Source organism: Sturnus vulgaris, chromosome 1 (assembly GCF_052056855.1).
Source record: "Sturnus vulgaris isolate bStuVul1 chromosome 1, bStuVul1.hap1, whole genome shotgun sequence".
NCBI lineage: Eukaryota > Metazoa > Chordata > Aves > Passeriformes > Sturnidae > Sturnus > Sturnus vulgaris.
Window position 1 is genome coordinate 91,545,768 of NC_142243.1, and position 19,216 is coordinate 91,564,983.

The 19,216-nt window shown below is 39.7% G+C and overlaps 1 protein-coding gene across 1 annotated transcript; it reads right to left on the reverse strand.

The window, feature by feature from the left end:
• Window positions 1–2,222: 2,222 nt before the first annotated feature.
• FRRS1L (ferric chelate reductase 1 like) lies at window positions 2,223–16,404 on the reverse strand. The gene is made up of 5 exons (XM_014880497.2): window positions 16,200–16,404; window positions 14,455–14,539; window positions 13,845–13,983; window positions 10,451–10,697; window positions 2,223–10,008 (listed from the first exon to the last, which is right to left on the reverse strand). The coding sequence occupies exons 1-5, from the start codon at window positions 16,402–16,404 to the stop codon at window positions 9,836–9,838; spliced, it is 849 nt and encodes a 282-aa protein (XP_014735983.1). The 3' UTR covers window positions 2,223–9,835.
• Window positions 16,405–19,216: the final 2,812 nt, after the last annotated feature.

The window sequence follows — 19,216 nt, forward strand, 5'->3', positions numbered from 1 at the left end:
TTAGATTAGATGCCCTTTTAGGTATAACTTGCACTGATACATTTGATTTAGGCATTTTTATGGTCAAAGATAAGTAGCACACCTCAGGCTCCTATACTGCCAGAAATTCTACAACAGTCTCTTTGATTGTATTTTTCCTATTAGGAATTCTTCAAGGGTGAAGAGGGCAGCAAAGGAATGCTTTTAAACATCAGTGGAGAAAATATGTATGCACCTAAAAGTATATGTGGTAAGTACTGACAGTCTCTGGTGCTCTCCTATGTAGAGGGAAGCATACAATCAGGTATTAATTAGTAAAAGAGAAGCTTGTAACTTCTGTCTGCTTCTGCACTAACACCCAAGATTTTGTGCTCTGAACTGACACCTTTCAAGTCCTGTTCAAGAGGTCAGACACCCCTAGCTCTTTATTCACTCAATGTGCAGTCAACGCAGACCAAAATTCCAAGCTCTCTCACACATGATACAAAATACTGGGCACTGACGCAGCCACAAAGCAGAGGAGATAGACAATGCTAGCTACTGCAGGTTAATAATTATTTACAACCAAAATAACCACAGGGAGCTATGAAACAAGTCAGAAACAAAGCCACAAGGTGTCAGTACTGGCCTGTGCATTTAGAAAGGAACTGTCCCTGCATAAGAGACTTTGTTTTAACCTGTGTTACTGAACATTTGTGAACATTCAGTTGAGGTTAATCTCACTCCTTAAATTCACCTCCATTTAATGACAAATACCATCTCCAGATCAATTAAAAATACTCAATGTAAATACTTCACTAGTACCAGAAGCAAAGAAAAAAAAGTTTATGATTTAAGATATAAACTTTGCATCTTTAGGTCATCTGCATATGGTCTTTGCATTTTGGGCTAATGAAAAAGTTATTCTTTTATGCAGCTCAACTGCTAAGATGAGAGGGCTCCAAATTAAATGTCAGTTACAAAATATTGGTGAAAATAACATGAAAACTAATCCTTGGGAACACCATGTCTAATTGCACCCAGTGATTATAGCCTGAATTTACTGCAGAAACAACTTTGTTCAACATTTCAGTTAAAGTGTACAAAATTATCAGCAGAGTGACGCTTAAATGATTCACACAGAAGACTGTGAATCTTGTTCAGGTAACAAAGGGAATGAAATGCATGGTTGTAAGGCAGAGGAGTCAATAGCACCAACACAGAAAGTTCAATCACTGGAAAAAGCATGCAAAACAGCACCAGTAGGACCTGTGGATAGACAACATTCAGAGCTCTGTCTTGCAGGGTTATCCCACACGATAGCTGTGTGCACAGAGCAAGAGCTGGATATACAGAGATCTGAGTAACAGCAGAATGTTTGGGATTCATCAGGTTTGTGACAAATTCCTCACCAATCTGTCAGCAGTCATGTACTGCAAGACAAACAGAATATAATTTAAATCTATTTGGCATATGCAATGCCTCTACTGATCATGATGGCTTGGACAGTGCACAAGTAGCTGACACACATAAGATCCATCCTTCCTTGCAGCCTGCAGCTACAGGCTTGGAATAATACTACAAACACAACAAACAGACCACACAGTGTACAAGCAATACATTTCTTGTTGCCCTGAGCCAACTCTTCTTCCTAATCCACCGTAAGGAGCTAAAATACCTGCTCAAACCTGAGAAATCTCAGAAACTGAAGCATCCCTGTTTGAGAGACTTCTACAGCTGCTTTTGCTTGCTGAGTATCATGGCACTTCCTCCTTAATTGCCAATTTCTAGTATAGTTTATTTTCTTATTTTCTGCAAAAGCCTGTTCCAGCTTCATCAGCCATTCTGGCCAAGGAATAGGGCAGTGATGACAATAGATAAAGAACCCCCAAATTTGTAATAATTCAACTTGAACATATTTGTATCAAATAGGTTATGAAAACACAGCACAGAGGTCATGACAGGAACCTGTAAATTCTACGTATGTATAGCAATTGAGAACATGGTAATATTTAGCTAAAATAGAGATGATCACGTTTACTTACAGCTTCATTGTGATTCATATAGTAGAAAAAAAAAAAAAGATGATCTTCTCACATCTGTTAATTTGCTAACGTGACCAACCTCACTGACTTAAATTGAATTAGTCAGGCTAATAAATTCAAGCCCATGGCACAAGAATGAATTATTAACATAGGCAGCAGCAGAGACTTCTTCAACCTCATGGAGATGTTTTCCCCCCTTTATAAATGCCATACCACACGTTTTCTTAGACTAAAAAGGCATTTATTGCAACAGTTTTATAAATATCATTGTCTGTCACTGTCAAATAGCTGTCACTGTCAAAGGCTCACTTGAACATCAACATTTAGTATAAAACATGTTACAAAGCAATACTTTAGGGCATGCACTGATTGTAAAGTAGTCCCGTAGGTCACTGTAATTTCATTATCTATTCATTCAGTGTTATTTTTGCTGAAAAGACTAGAGCACAAATACAAAGAAGTTTGGCAAATTCTTCTGGACTACAAAACCTCCATTCTGCACTTCTATCCAATCAAAAGCTCATTGACTTCACATGACTGCTGGGTATTGGCACACAGAATGAAGCCTGGCATAGAGAATGCAGAACATCACTTAACACTATAGTTACAAGTTTCTTATTTGTATGTTTTATCTGTATAATACTCTTGACAACGCTGAATAAAGTCAAAAGGTAGAGATGACATTTCAGGTTTAACCATTACACTTCATGTAATAAGAAACAAGTGGCAAGAGTTCACACAGTTATGACAGCCTGTTTATTTGCAAAGAGGTTAAAGCAAATCAGACCTCAGGATATATAAATCAGAAATACCAAGACATACTAGGCATCTTTTATAACCTAAACAGAATTCAATATGCTAATAAAATATACCTGCATAAATAAAGGCTGGGGACATCAAACACAAATGTAAAGGTCCCACTGCTTCACTTTTCTAATGAGTTAATAGGTTTGGAATTTCATCTTTGAATCTCTGTGTCAAGACTTGAATGATAATTCCAGCTTTAAAAGTTCTATTGTGGCAGATTTTTATATTTCAATATTTATCATCAATTCATAACACCGAAAATAAAAAACTGAAAAATAACCCATTGCTTTCTATGTGACCAGTCATATATTCCAGAAGCAGACACCATATTCTACAGTTAAATAAGATTCTTTTTTCCTCCTAGGTTTAATTGTAGCATCTGTGCTTCCTTTTCTATTACCCTAATAGTCTATTTGATAACATTCTTTTGATTTATTGAACTTAAGCTTGTTTCAGCTTGTTTGGGGGAAAAAAAGTGAAAATAACACTCTAATAAGTCTAAGACTGTGAAGCTAATTTTTGTACTGAAGAAAGTGAGAGAAGGTGTTTATATAAGAACTGCAAGCATAATCCCTACAAATGTAATATCTCAGGTTTATATACTTTTTTCCTCAATCATTCTGTCTCCTCAAAATCAGCTAGGGGTCAGGGAACATGTAAGGTTTTGTCTTGTCTCCAGAGCAGAATTTAGCCTTTTGTTTTTAGACTCACTTGTATAATCAGACTTTACATGCACACACAAATACCTTCAGCAAAACCACACTGCCTAAACATCAATTCTGTGAAGAATACTTTTCATTATGTAAACCTTGCTGATCACTGTTTTGAAAAATCAGCAGGAATATTTTTATTCCTTGGCACAAAACCTAAGTGAATTTTTCATTTATTTAGTCTTCTACCAATATCACCATAGGAAATTGAACTGAATTACATCAAAAGAGAGATATGAAGCTAAATCATGAGTTACCAGAATATATTTGCTTCCCTGAGTAAGCATTGGAGCCATAACAGATTTGCAGCTGTTCAGCACTCCTGAAAAATCCAATTACTTCAAAAATGCAAATATTAATTTAAGAATCATTTAGAAACAGCTCAGAAAAGTACTGGTAATTCTGTAATGCTCTAGTCTATAAAGAGTACAACACCTTTACAAAAAATGTCTTAAGAATGCCACATAAAAGTTCATCTTGTAAGGACATTCCTAATTAACCTCTATTGCAGATCAGAACGAGCTTATGTGGAGCAGCAGCTGTTCTAAGATACAGAATGTGAAGTCCTGCACTAATTCCAACCTCACACTGGTTTGGAAGAGCATTCCTACTTAGCTAAGAAACACAGAAATAGGGTGAAAGCAACAGTCATGAATGACTATGGAATCGTGTCAGGGGAAGTTCAGATGAGATCTTAGGAAAAGGTTCTTCTCTAAGAGATTGCCCAGTCACTGGAACAGGCTCTACAGGGAAGTTCAAGGAGCATCTGGATGATGCTCTGAGTCACATGGATTAGTTTTAAGCAGTCCTGTGAGGAGCACAGTTTGTTGGGCTCTAAGATCCTTATGGATTCCTTCCAACCTGAGATAGTCTAGGAGTTCTATTCAAAATACTTAGTAATCCAAAGGTAAAAAAAAAAATCTGTCCCTTTCTTTACAGCAGATTCGTTGCTATTGCCAAGTCATAACAGAGTTTCTAAGCAAATAATGTCTTTAAGTCTACATTTTCACACCTATCAACTTCATAAGCTGCACACATCCTCTCTGACATTTCAAAATTGCACTGCTTTTGCCTCACTGAGCCCAAATTAGGCAAGTTAAATAACCATGTTCAAGCATATATAATTTTATCAAACCTACTGTGAAAATAGAAAAAAAAGTTACCAAAGTGATTATTTCATATTAATAAAAAATGTTTAGAAAAGGAAGGCTTACTTAGATCTTACTATGTACTTGCAAAAAATCAGACACCTCAACATATAAACTGCACATAAATAACTAGATAAGAAAAAAAAAAAAGCTCGCATATGGTTAAAAAATTTATTTTCATTTTTATTAATTTTTGTATTAGGGACTAGACATTTTCTTTAAAATCTTCGTGTTGGATCCATCTCTATCCTGGGCAGGTTCAGGGAAAGCTGCCCAAACAAATTGCTACTGATAATGAAATTTTAATTAGAGGGGCTAATGCACAAAGCTGTTAAGATTTAGAGCCCCCATCTTTTGATACTCAGACTGCAGCCAGCAGAGAGTACCTGCTCACTGGCCATTCTACAAACTGAGCAGATACTCCCTGCTGCAGCCGACTGCTGCTATTGCCTCTGGGATCTTGCTGGGTTTTTGTACCTCTGAAGGCCAGATCAAGTCTCCAGCTCTTACCTTGGGGCTTGACAGCAGAGCACATCTTGTGGCATGGTGCCCACATCAGCCCTTAAAACAGATTTTGGCTTTTAGGCAGGTCCCAGCTGTTTTAGTCAGACTATTTCTTCCTAACCCTCCATCAAGTAATATTTGCTTGGATAGAGTGCCAGATGGGCACTGCCACATGTAAATTTATATAAAAATAGAAAGTATGCCAAAATCATTAGCCCTTCCTTGTCATTTGTCCTTACTACCAGTCTCTCCATTCTTCTGTTCCAAACTGTTTGGAGTCACCAATGCCTCAGTGTGCAGCATTCAAGCAAACTGCTTTGCCAGTTTCATTACAGGGGGGTGAAAAGGATCGTACCAATTCATGTAAGCTATGCACAACCACAGCTCCATGAAGCACTGAAACACTGTAATATTTAAAAGTATTTCTGATTCCATCATAAATCTAAGGTTCTATGCAAAGTCATATTTCATACAAAACACTAACACTTAGAATAATTACTTCTGAAAATAACTGGCATTAGACCTTTTGTAATTCTCTGAAATACGTATTTCCTTCTTCTTATGGCTACTACCAAATACTTTGGGGAAATTATTTGGAGATGTTAAAACAAGAAGAAGGTAAGGGGAATACACCTGCTACGCAACAGTGTGTCAAACCAATGAAACCACAGAGTCACAAAATGCCATTTAAATGCTATTAAAGTTACATAATTTGCATAGAAACTTTAATTCTGCCTCTGGAATATTGGAGGTGCAAACTTCCAATGGACCCAGAAAAGACCTGAAAGACCAGACAGAGGATCCACTCTCTAAGACATGAATAATTTTCATTTTTATACATGTCTGATGCATTGGAGGGATGAAAAAGTAAGGAGAAGACAAATTTAAAAAAAAAAAAAAAAAAAAAAAAAAAAAGGAAAACCTGCATCTTCCCTTATCTTATATCACTAACTAAGAAATAACTGCATAGCTCTTTAGTACATAGAGGCAGTTGCACGGGATTTTTTTGGTTCAGACCAGGATATGGAGACCCAAGCAAGCTTCAAGACCACTGCCTGGGTGCCATGCTGATGTACACCACACTCCAGTCATTCTCTAATCCCTGTGCTGAAGATTGGGAAAGTCAGTGCCAAACACAGCTCTAACATAATTTAATCCAAAATGAGGGGTTCTTCAGATTAGGGAGGCTACAAGTGTTTATTTTCTTACTATCCAAGTATTGTGAAACCCATCAAGACAAACAAGATGGCCACAGAGGGAGTACAAACCACTCATCAATAAGTTCTCTTTCAAAACCAGAATATTTCCCTAATAATAACAGAAGACAGCAGCATCCATTATCCAATGACATGACCAAATCAGCTAGGTGCCTTATTTTTTTTTGAGGGGGGGGAAATCAATTAGCATTTTACCTATACCTAAAAAAACCCCAGTTATTTAATACCAACAATGAAGAAAAAAATATGCAAAAAAAAAACCAAACCACCTTTCTGATTAGTAATGATAGTCAAATTTCCAAACACCATATTCTAAATATGTCCTCTCTAAACTCAATGCCTCTGTATTAAGTCACTCTGCAACAAAAAATTCTTAAAACTAAAGCACTTAAGAAATGTGTTCATTAACAGTTGTTTGGTATTAATCATACTAAAGAAAGAAAAATTATTTGGAGAGGGAAATATCTGCCTCCTTCTCCAAAGCAGGCCTTTTCTTCTAGTTTGTGTTGGTACCAGTCAATTAGAAAAAGTAATAAAAAATCTTTGAAATGCCTAATCAATTAAAAATTACTTTGAAGTAACTTTGTGTATCAGGGATAAATCCTGCTTTTCAGTATTAAAAGGAAAAACAAGAAGACAAAATGCAAAAACCAAAATACTCTCCATGACAAGTTACTATGCCCACTCAAATGTTAAGACTTACCAAGTATCATACAAACTTACATACCATGTTTCCATTATAACATTTCTCCTCGGATTTCATCCCAACTACCAATTTCTAGATACTCATACCTTCTTTGTTTGTCAACTTGAATTCCACAGTCCTGATTTTCCCACTGTGAAGAGGAACTCTTAGATAAACTCAGTGCTAAATTCAACCATCCATTTAAATGCCAGATAATAGATTGATTTGCTGCTTCCCATGGCCTTTTATTTCCTCCCTTTTGATTAGAAATGCCTTATTAGGCTAATTAAGTACTGTGAAGCTTAAGTGAAAAATTTCTTAGAAGTGCACATTTCTGCTAGAAAGAGAAAAATAAGATGACAAAAACACAGCACACTTACAAGTAATCTGAAAAAGGAATAAAAAAATAATATAAAATACTTTACTCTTGCTTCAAATCCTGAACTTTAACCACATCTGACTCCATATATGTAGAAAACAGACTGACAGCTGTCACACAATTTTACCTTGGTATTATTATTGCAATCTATAACCTACCTGTGTGCTCAGGTCCAACCAGGCCATGCTAAATCCAGAGCTCTATTAAAGAAGAAAAGAGGAGCCAAACTGGATTTCTATCTGAGTTCAGTACCTTTAAATTATTAAATTAGCCCTTTAGTGGGTAATCAAGTAAATGGCTGAAACGGTAAAAACCAAGCCATAAACTAAAGCAGCCCTCAGGCTCTGAGAAAGAACTGCAATATCTCAACTGTGTACAAACCAGCACAAAGAAGAAAGAATTTACCCTAATGATTTCTTCACTTCACCTGTTTGCTGAATGTAAAGCTCATTATCCAGGCTTCTGCTTATCTGCTCCAGCCAATCTTAAGGCTAAATTACACAGCTGTTGTGGGCCAAAGCAGACCTTATTAGGTGGCCTCTACTTGATCAGATGATGAGTAAGTTAACCAACCTGAGAGAAGTAATTTATACTAAATAAAGCTACTGTATGCACTTTAGAAGTTCACTTCTGAATTTCTCTTCCCTCTCCTGAACTCTAGTCCAGTAATTTTAAGTAAACAAATCCTTAAAGACAGCAATGAAAATATAAAATATTAATCGATCTTTTGAAATAGGGATAAAGTGTTTGTTATGAAGATAAGTTCATCTTCAATCTAATTCATATACCTTAAGCATAGGTTTGAAGAATTCTGAGCCTATAAATACTTAGTCCACAAACATCAATCTGTGAATAATGGTGCAATCCCAGCCAAGCTACTTAATAATTTTATACTCCATGCAGTAATGAGAATAAAAAGGAGTTGCATTACATATACTTTACCAGTTTCTATGTTAGAGAGTCCTCAAGTGTACCACATGAGATCAAACTTTGGCACTATTTAGATTTTAATTCTACTTAAGTAGAATTTTAGTTTAAGTTGGAAAGTGAATGAGTAACCTTACCTAAGCACGCTTGACTGCTTCATGTAAACGTATCATACACTTCCTATTATGTGAAGAAGAGAAATTCTCCACTCAAAGTTTTTATAATATTCTGTAGCTCATAAATGCATTTTGACACTTTTCATCTCCATAATATTTAGCATTCCTCTTCTACTATTTACTGGTGATAGAAACAGTGTTTTTTTTCCTTTTGAGCTCACCTTTTTCCACACTACCTATATCTTAGCAGTGGTTTGATGAATGAAAGATACTGCTGTTCTTATTAATCCCTGTCTTTCCTTACAAGTAATCTCATTTATATTTCTTTGTAAGATAACACCAGCTGCCCACAGTCACCCTTTACTTGAACAGGATTTAGTGGCATACAACACAGAAAAAGAGATTACTTCATACTATTACACAATTACTTAAAAATATATTCACATGTCAGCAAAATTGCTGTTTTTTTCCATAAAAAGAGAAAATTTGATTGAATCTATTAGGAGGATATCCTGTGGCTTGTTGGGGACTTTTATATTCTGCATGTTTTACACCTAGTTTTCCTATGTATGGAGAATTTATATTGCTGTATTCTCCCTTCCCCTTGTTTAAATTACTTCATATCTCACTCTTAAAAGAAGTAGCCATTTCTTTCAAAAAGGTTATTGAAACACAATAAAGACATTCATCACCTCTTTCTGTTGAAAAAAAAAATCATGCTAATGCTTGAATATGCAAGTTTAGTTTTGGAAAGGACCACAGCAAGTACACTTTGATAAATATAAATTAAAAAAAAAATGGGAGAACTGTCTGCTACTGAAGGGCAGGTTTTATACTGCTGTGTTGGTTTACAGATCTTAAGATCAGAAATTGCACTTGGAGTTGTGCTCTCTGCTCTAGAAGTACCAAACAGCATTGCAGAATTTTCCCAAATTTGCTTTTTTGTAGCAATTTGGAAGGCAATTTTGTTATTTGATAAGATGTCCATCACTAAATTGACCTAAACACACATACAGGCACCCCTCCCAAACACACACACACACACACACACACACACACACACACACACAGATTTTACAAAAGTCTCATTTTTCTTAAGCAAGTAGTCACAACACAGAAAATATTCTCCTATTTGTTCACTGATTATTCTTAAATGATTTGTCACCACTCTGCCACTCAAGGGAGATGGTTATTTCACTCTTCTGAGAAGCTATGTTCAAAAGCAGCTAGATGCGGATGGTGATGTGATATAAATTCCAATAGAAAAATGCATTGTCCATTCATATAGCCGTCCATCCTGAGAAACTTCCAATGCCAAATTCTTGCTATTTTCCATTGGTCATGGGGTTCCCATCAATAAATAGAAGGTCAGTGCAACAATGAGGAGCAAGCAGAATGGAGAAGAGAAGGTCTGATAGGCAGCCGAAGGCATGAAAATATCTTCGTACTTGTAAATACTGACAACACGCTCCGACACGGGTGGAGAGTCTATATCGTGACGAGTTATAGAACCTTTAGCAGGTAAGGGCAGAAAGAAATAACATCAGATGCAATTTCTTCTATAACTCTGCCAAAGAAACTGGTAGGCAGACAGGTAATTTTCAAACCTACAGAAGCATGCCAAGTTACACTGTCAGGGAGTAAGCTCATTTCACTGCTTTCTGAATAAAATAAATTAAATTCAAGTAAAAACAACAAGCATATTTCAAGGGAATGAAGAACTTTGGGTTATGAAGTTCTTCTAAATTTAGCTTTAGGAAGTGGGGATAGTAGATATATAGCCAAGAAAACAAGACATTTTTTACTCTTGTCTTTATTTTAAGCCTGATGCTTCCAGAATTTTAGTTCATTTGAAAAAGGAGCGGGGGGAGAGGGCATATCTAGTAAGAATCATTGAAAGAAATTTCTCAATTTTGGGACATCAACTCAGTTGGTAACACAGAGATCAACTTACCCTGGATTGCTGGACCCCAAGCAAACAGGTAGTACCAACTCAAGTGCAAATCTACAATGGTTTCTTCTCGGGGAACATACACAGGACGCTTGAATCGACACGTCACACGATTGTTTTCAAAAACGCCTTCCTCATCTCTAGCAGGATTTCTCTGGATTTCTTTAGCCCATTGACCAACATTATAGAAGTGATGTATCCGCACTCTTCCATTATCATCATGAACACAAGCCATAACATCATCTCCTCCCTAAAAGGTTAAAAAAAATTGGAAGATGGAAAACAAAAGGGTCATAAAACACTTCTTCATTTATGTGTATAATTTTAATTATTCAAAACTAATCAAGACCTGGGATGCTCTTTCCTTCTTTCTAAGTTATATATACACAAATATTTGTTCCCCAACCAGGTATCTTCAGTAAGATAGAAAAGCACATTAAGTGGGTAGCAATAGTTACATCTATGTATCCCTTACTATCTCTGAATTCTCTTTTGGATCTTTCTAAAAGTTATTTTGCTTAACATATATTGGTAGGATACGATATCACATAATTAACTGATCTGTGGAAAGCTGTTTTCTTTTGTTATTTGTGAAGTTCTGGCATACTGCTTCATAAAATGTGGCAGTCTTGAATCCCCAATGTGTACAAAATCCACTGCATTAAATCATGGACAGAAAACCAATATACTTTAGTGCAACAAAGGAAATAAACTTACTGCATATGAGAAAATAATAGCATCAATTACAGTAATTCTTTTCTAACCTCTTCTCATGTTCACTTAGGGAACATCATTTCTCATCTCTTTTATTTCTTATAAGAAATGTTCAGCATGTAATAACAGAATACAATATACCACAGGATACAAAGATACAAGATACAAAGAAAAAAAAGTAATCAATATGTGCTTCTTCACTTAGCATAAACAGCCACCAAAGAACCAAAAGACAGAAGGAAGAAGGAGCCACCTATTTGTAGAGGTCATTCATGGAAATACTAAAGCAGTTAGTTACTCAAGGTGACTGACAGAGTGGTAGAGCACGGGGATGAGCATTTACTTCAGGAGTGCTATCTCGTAGAAGCCTTAGCACCAAGAGCCATTAGAACACTATCCAAGATGGATGAATGCCACAGCTCTAAGTGTTGTATTAAACACAGGCTCTACTCCTCCCATACTCGTCCTTCTGGTATGTCACATACTGATGAAAGAAAGACATTGTGCTTGCTAGTGTTATCATCCCTCAGTACTTTATTACAGGGAAAATAGAGGAAAAGGGTGTATTTCAGCACTTTGGGAATATTGCAATGTGCCTTTGTAAAAGATGTGCCAGAAGAGAGGGGAAAAGGGGGACAACTAGGTAAAACATATGCTTAAACAATTTCTGCACCTTGGTGCTGATGCAGACAACCTTTCCAGCCTCTGTCTTCACACTATCATCACTCTCCATAACTTATTTCGCAAGTTTTTTATACATCTAAGCACAAATCCCTCATTCTTAAGAACAAAGAGGCAAAAATAAAGGTGTTTTTACACTGAAGGAAAAAGAAAACTAAAAAGGAAAGAAAAAAGCATTTTGAATCTCAGTTAACAGGAATGACATTTCAAAATCCTGCCAAGGCACAAGAGTCTGGAAGTGAAAAAACATAATGTTATTTGAGACAAAGAAATAGGTCATAGGACTTTTAAAAAATCTATTGAGGACACAAAGTAGTTTTTTTTTTTTTTTCCTTAACTTCTGAAGCTATCCAGGCCACACCATTTTGATTAGGGCCTCCAAAGCACAGCCCATTTCTCACAGCTAAGCTGTTTTGACCCAAAGCCATTTTATCATCAAAGCATGTGCATCCCAGGACACCAAAACATTCTGGAAGTTATGAAAAAGAAGAAGCCACCAGGGGGGCCAGAGAGAAAGACAGATGCTAGCTGGTTTAACCCAGCTGAATTATGGGCATTACACGATATACAGAGCAAATTTGGAAACAAAACCTTTTACTTTAGACTTCCCTTATTCTTTTTACCAGAAGCTCAGACTTAACCTGATGCTTGCTGTGCCTGCTTTCCAAGTGGCTGATGAGAGGAGGGCAGTGGGACCCTGGGGTCCACTGCAGGTACCTCAGAGTTACCAACTGGTAACACAGTCTGATAGCTTGGGGACAAACACTTAAAGGTGCTGAGCTGCTTTGAAAACCCTGTTAAGTACCTGCATTGGCAAGCTTCTAAACTCTTCCAAAATTTGGCTGTAAAGCTGTTCTTAGTATAAAAACCACAAACTGTTTCTTGTGACATGAACTGTTCTTTGTGACACAAAAACCTTCTAACTTCATTGTGTTTATTTAGAGTCCCATATTAAAACACATGTAATAATGACTGAGAAGCACTTGTCACACTCATATTTTCTTTTTATTTCTCATTTTGAGTCTATTAAAAATGCTGTTAAGTCAGTGCAAGTCTTCCAAATAATCTTTTGTAGGTCCTAGCCCAGGATTTAATTCCTGTATTTTTTTCAGACTGCTACGTTCAACACTACAAGAAATAGTCCTTTCTTTGACTTGTGATTTAGGACATAGGTCCAGTATTGTTCTATATGCTCAGGAGAGTTTCTGTACATGAACATCTATATTATAAACATTTTACCAAGGATCACAGACAAAAACATCTTTGCATAAGTCACCTTAAAAAACCTTGCCCAGGTTTTTTACAGTCCACACATTACAGGCTGTTTCACTCATTGAAACTCAATGAAAAGTGGAGCTTTTGAATGAAAAAGTAAGCACAGGAATAAGCACAAAACAGAACCCAATAAAAATCAGAAGGAAGGGAACAAATTTTAACAAGACTGCCTTTTTGAGTATATATGTTTAAATTAGCAGGAGTAATTTTCTCACACATTTGTGGCTTCCCTGCAACAAAACATAGGTATGAAAGAAACAAAAAAATTTCCCAAGTTAAACAGTGAAATAAAAATTTTTATTGCTGAAAGTCAGCTGATTTTCTGAAGAATAAAATTATTTGCTATTCAGTTTATGGTGTGTCTTTTGCCCAAATTACACTGACATAAAGCACAACAGGACATTTCCATGTGAATTGGCTTATCCCTGATGACGTTTCTAATAAAAAGGCAAAAAGCTAGTGACATTCAAACATTCAGAGCTGATCTGAAACACTGTTGTAGTTCTTAGAGAAGAAGGGAAAGGAGATGTTAGGAAGGATGAAGCAGTTTTCTGTGAGGCAGTGCTCCCAGGGGGTCTACTGAATGGTGCTTTGTTTTCAGCAAGCCAGTTTTACCTTATATTCTCTATTTCTCACCGACCAAATATATAAATGTATATAAACCATTTATATCCTAGCATGTGACAGTATGTATATTGCCAACATGAAAAACTGTACTGTATCTTACCATTTTCTTGTCTGAGGAAAATCCCACTGCCACCCAGCCATCTGTGTCGGCACTCAACTCAAATTCAACATCCGCTCCTATTCTACGGTAACTTAGAAAGTAGTCACAAGTCTCCGCATTGCACCCAGGCTTACCATACCTAAATGGAATTGGAAATATACATAACTTTTGCCTTGAAATTTCCTGCTATGGAACTTAATTAAGGTTTTGCAAGAAAAAACTAAAAGAGTGTATTTTGGTAAATGGCAGTAAAGCATATATTCTGCTGGACATAAAGTAGCATTGTTTGTAATTATTACTCTTTTAGTGTAATAATGTGCAGTATTCAAACAGTACAGAAAATAATAACACAAAATATTACTCTGTTGACCTTCCTTGCTCTGTTTTTTTAAGTGCTTCATGAAAATGCAAGAAAGAACTATAGGTCCATAACTATGACACATATTCTTAAATAAACGAGTGTCCTCAAATAATATAGCTTGTACTATGAAGTATGTTCTTAAATAACAAACATTTATTAAAATGACTATGAAACACTAACCAAAGTCTCCAATATCATCAGTCAGCATCTATAAACATAAAGGTACCTGTACTCTTATCTCAGACTGACCTGAAGCATCCCTTGGTTTTTCCACAGTCATCAACTCTGATTTTTGCAAATGGGTCCACAGGAGGAGCAGTAGGGAAAGGGTAACCTGTATAATCAGAACAAATCATTACTAAATAAAATGCAAGGACTAAAAATCAATAATACTAAAGAGAAGGTGTTCCAGTAGCATCTACTTTAACTGTTCACATGAGTGACTACTTTGCCACGTACACAATCCACTGCTCAGATGGTCCTGGATCCAGGTACCAAAGTAACACGAATAACTGAAAACAAAACTTTTCTAAGGTTTCCTACATTCATCAAGGAGGGAGAAGAATGCTGGAGGGAAAAGTTAAATGTAGGGCAGCAGGACCATGGACTATTGCAGTCAACTAACAATTAGGAATATCTGCTCAGCTCTCTCTTTGTGCACTCGTAGTCCCCTCAGGAAATCCGTAAGGGAACTGACTCCTTAAAAAAGAAAGGACAAATGACAGCATTAGGTATAAATGCAGGCAGGGCACCAGATGCAGAGCTGTAGGAATTGATACTGAAAGGGCCTTATAATACATCCTCCTTTATGAAGTAAAATAAAACACACATTGCAGTAAAAGGTAAGAGAGTATCAGGACAGGGAATTGCCTGCAGTTATGGCCTGCAATCACTTGTGAAGGCAGACCTAGAAGAGCCAGACAATGAGAGTTACAATACCAAGCAATCCCATCTGCTGGACTATAATACCAAAGAGAAAGTGAGAACGTTTACTAGCAGACCTATTCAGTCTTGGCTTGTGGGAAATGGTGTCTGTTGCATAAGCACATATATTTTAATAGGATGTTCTTTTACTTGGCCAGATGAAAACCAAAGTGCTTGCTGTGGAACTGGAAAGTCCTCTGAAAACGTGAGTAGGAAAAGTGATTCATTGAGTAGGGAATGAACACTGCAGATAGCTACAGCATCAGCACACAAACTTTTGACCTACATAACTTTGGGCATTCGGGAGCCCTGATTCACTTCCCTAGATTTCTGACAATGGAGAAAGTATGCTCTAAGCTGCAAATCACAGTTGCACAAACTGTATCAAGGGCCAGGTAAACTACGCTTCATAAATAAGTTGAAGAATTTCACAGCAGCGTGTAGTGGCGCTTTACTGAAACACAGGCCACAGAACATGCAATTTTCTCACTCCTTACTTATTTTCAAATCCATTGAACAAATGGTTTTCAGTGCAGCCTAGCCGCAAAAGCGGAATTTTAACATTCCACCATTTGTAAATTTTTAAAAAAAAAACACACCAAAACCCACAACCATGCTGTTTCTTGACACTTCAGGGCATCACACGTCCTTTCGAAGCCCACACACCACAGCACTCCTTTTTACGCTACCAGCCCGGAAAGCTTTGCAAGAGGGGAAGGCGAGGCCCCGCTCTGCGGGAAAGCGACGGCGCCCGGCCTGAGCTCCCTCCCGGGGGGATGTCCGTGTCCGGGGATGCCCGTGGAGCGAGGCAGCGGCTCCGCGGAGAGCAGGGCAGGGCACCCGGTTCCCGCTGCGGCCCCGGCGCCGAGCGGCAGCGCTGCCTGAGGCCGCCCGGCCGGCGGAAGATGGCGGCGGGCGCTGGCCTTCGTGCTGAACAGCGCTGCCACAGCCTCCCGCCCGCCGCCCCCGCGCCCGCCCGGCCCGGCGCTCCCTCCCGGCCCCGGCCGGGCCGTGCCCTTCGCCCGCCGCGCCCCGCCCGGCCCCGCCGCCCGGCCCGGCCGCCGCCGCACCCTCCTCGGAGAGGTAGCGCAGGTCGTAGAACTCGCTGGCGAAGGTGCCGTACGAGGAGTCGTGGTGCCGCGCCGCCTCCTCGCCGTGCTCTCCGCCGCCCGCCTCCCGCCGTCCGCCGCCCTCCTCCGCCGGGCTGGCGGCGGAGCCGGCCAGCAGCAGCAGCAGCAGCAGCCGCCGCCGAGAGCCGCGGCTCCGCTCCGCCATGGCGGCGGCGGGGCGGGGAGGCGGTGTCGCCCGAGCGCGGCTCCGCGGGGGAGCGGGGGCGGCGGCCGCGGGGATCCAGCCCCGGGGACGGGCGGTGCCGGAGGGACCGCGGGGCTGGGCGAGGGAACGGCCTGGGAGGGTATTGGGGGGAAAAGGCGTCGGGGCGGCGTGTGCTCGGGGATGCGCGGGGGAGCGGCGGGAGCGGGATGCGCCGGGAGCGGGATGCGCCGGGAGAGGGATGCGCTGGGAGCGGGATGCACCGGGAGCGGGATGCGCTGAGCGGTCACAGACACAGCCCTGGCAGCACCGAGTCCTCCTGCAGGGACCGCTCCGAAGGGTTGCGCGGTGGCCTTCCCTGGATCACTGATTTCCCGCATCCCACAGCACGCCCCACCCAGCAGAAACCCCGCCGCGGGGACGTCTCCCACCGGCCGGGCACAGCTGTCGAGGGGCAGTACCCAGCCATCCCTGGCTGCCCCCGTGGCCTCGATTCACTAAAGCCTCTTGGCATGTGCTTCAAGGGGACGTGATAAATCCTGCTCAGTAATTGCCGGGCAAACTTAGCTGTTTTCCTACTTTCTTTATTTTATTATTATTTATTTCCTTTTTTTTCCCTCTTTTTTTTAATGACTTCTGGGATGGGACAGGAGACGCAGTGCGACTTAACATTCTTTTCAGGTAAAACCCCATGGCAGTGAGCATTCACTCTCTGATTGCATGTTCTTGCTTTGTATTTTATACAACTTAACTGCAGAAATACCAATATACTCCAAACCTGGCAGGACTGAAGAAAATCCCAGGTTGCCCCCAAAGTTGTCTTGGGCTCTGGTATCTGATGCTGCACTTGAAATTAGGCATTAAGTATGCACCTGCATTCTTGCTGTGCTCTGGTATCCATGAGTTGATGGAGGAACCATGGCCTTTCATCCTTTGCATTAGTAAAAGCAGCTTTTATTCTTGGGTTTGGATTACTGTCTTCTGGTTATAACTATAATTTCAATTCTATATTATAATGCATGGTCACTTCCTCCTCTGAGAGTCTGGAATAAAATTCAGCAAAATATCGGGGGAAGGAGGGAGGGAGAAAGAAGAAGGCACGGCAGTCAGTAATATTCTGGAATTTTAAAATCCCCGATTAGATTTTTGGGGGGTTTGTTTGTTTGGGGTTTTTGTTTGTTTGTTTGTTTGTTTGTGTCAATGACTGTACTGAGTTACTTTTTGGTGGGGCACTGAGACTGCCCAAGACCTAGGCTGCATTAGGGAAAAGTTCATTCCCTTGGGCCGAGTGATTCCTTGTCATACCGGAGTGTTCTCAGCTGCATTAAGTCGAGGATATTCATTCACATCTCCATGGTTTAGTCTGGTAAAGTAGCATGCTATTTCTCACTGCAAATAGAGGAATAGCCACACAGAGGAAAAAAATAAGCTGCAAAAATAATACCAGTTGCATGCAAATTCAACGTGTTCCACAGTAGCATATGGAAAAAGCTATAGGACAGCAGCAGCAAGCTCAACTGCAAAATATTGAGTCCCTTCTTCCTACCTCACTGAGCTTGGCAAACTTTAGCAGGCTAGTGGAAAACAAGCAAACAAATGGCAATAGAAAAGCCCTTATAAATCAGGCTAACAGGAAAGTAAGGCTGCAGCTTATTCTTTCGGGCAATAATTAACTCTGATGAAGGCCCCCCATCTCCCTTTTTGAAATAGCTAGCCGGGGGTTGTGGTGCCTGTAAAGAAGCATTTGCTCAGCAAGGGAGCAGCTGTCAGCTGCATGCTGGTTTTTCCTCCCTGGGAACAGGCTGTAGCACACTGTGATACGGGCAATGCTTCACAGTTATCATAAACACTTAGGATATTTGTCATGTATTGTTTGTGCCTACATGACACCTATCATTTTAAATCTGGCAGCTGAGAGAACTGTCTGTGATTACAGTGGAGCTGCACTGATTTTCTAAAGTGAAGATATGGCTAAGAGACTGACCTTCCTCCTAGTAAATCCTTAAAAATGAAAACCAAAATACTCCTGAACTTTTTTGTTGCTTAGTAGAACCTCTTGTGCTTGCCTGAAAGTTGCCCCCATCTCAAAAATGGGTTTTTCATGGGAAGCAACATCACATTGAGACAGGTGGAGCTCTAATGAATACCTCCAGTTTTCACCAGACAGAAAGATCTACACTGCAACTAACAGCACTGCCAGCAGTACTGCAGGAAAGATCCTTATCTGATTAAGTAATGAAGGTTGTCATCAGAAAAAGCATTAGCAGAAGGAGCCCAAACTGCAATTACATGAGCAGCCTTAACCCTCAAGTGCCTGAACTTTCTGAATGCCAAGTTTCTCAGTTTGCACAAGTTTGTAACGCGCTTCTTAGAGTCAACACCCACAAGCGGTGTGAGAACCACAGGCTGGAAGGCATTGCCATCCTCTGGCGGCAAGAGTCCTCTTGCTTTTGCTGGATTAGAGATGTGAGCATTTCCACCACTTCTTGCACCATCACCTCCTACCTCAGGGGAATCTAGCAGTCAAATTCTTCGGATGATTAATTGCTCTGGCTCAGGCAGTTCTGTGGTGCTAGGACTCAGTCTGTGGGTGTCTTCCCAGGAGTGGAGACCAGTTTTATCCCCCACCTATCCTTGAGAACCACCATACCTTCTTTCTTGGTTGTTTTTGTCATTCAATGTATACCTTTCCCCCAGAGGCTTATGGTTTTTGGGGCCTTCGGACTAGAAATTAAATTTTCAGGGATAAGTCATAGTTTATATAACAGACATTCAGAAAAAAAATCTTGTTTAGCTCTCCTGGTCATTTCCATCC

Coding starts and splice junctions, on each gene's coding strand:
- FRRS1L (XM_014880497.2), bottom strand. CDS start 16,404: ATGGCGGAGCGGAGCCGCGGCTCTCGGCGGCGGCTGCTGCTGCTGCTG. Junction 13,984..14,454: donor AAAACCAAGGGATGCTTCAG/GTCAGTCTGAGA, acceptor AATTCCATTTAG/GTATGGTAAGCCTGGGTGCA. Junction 10,698..13,844: donor TTTCCTCAGACAAGAAAATG/GTAAGATACAGT, acceptor TTAACCTTTTAG/GGAGGAGATGATGTTATGGC.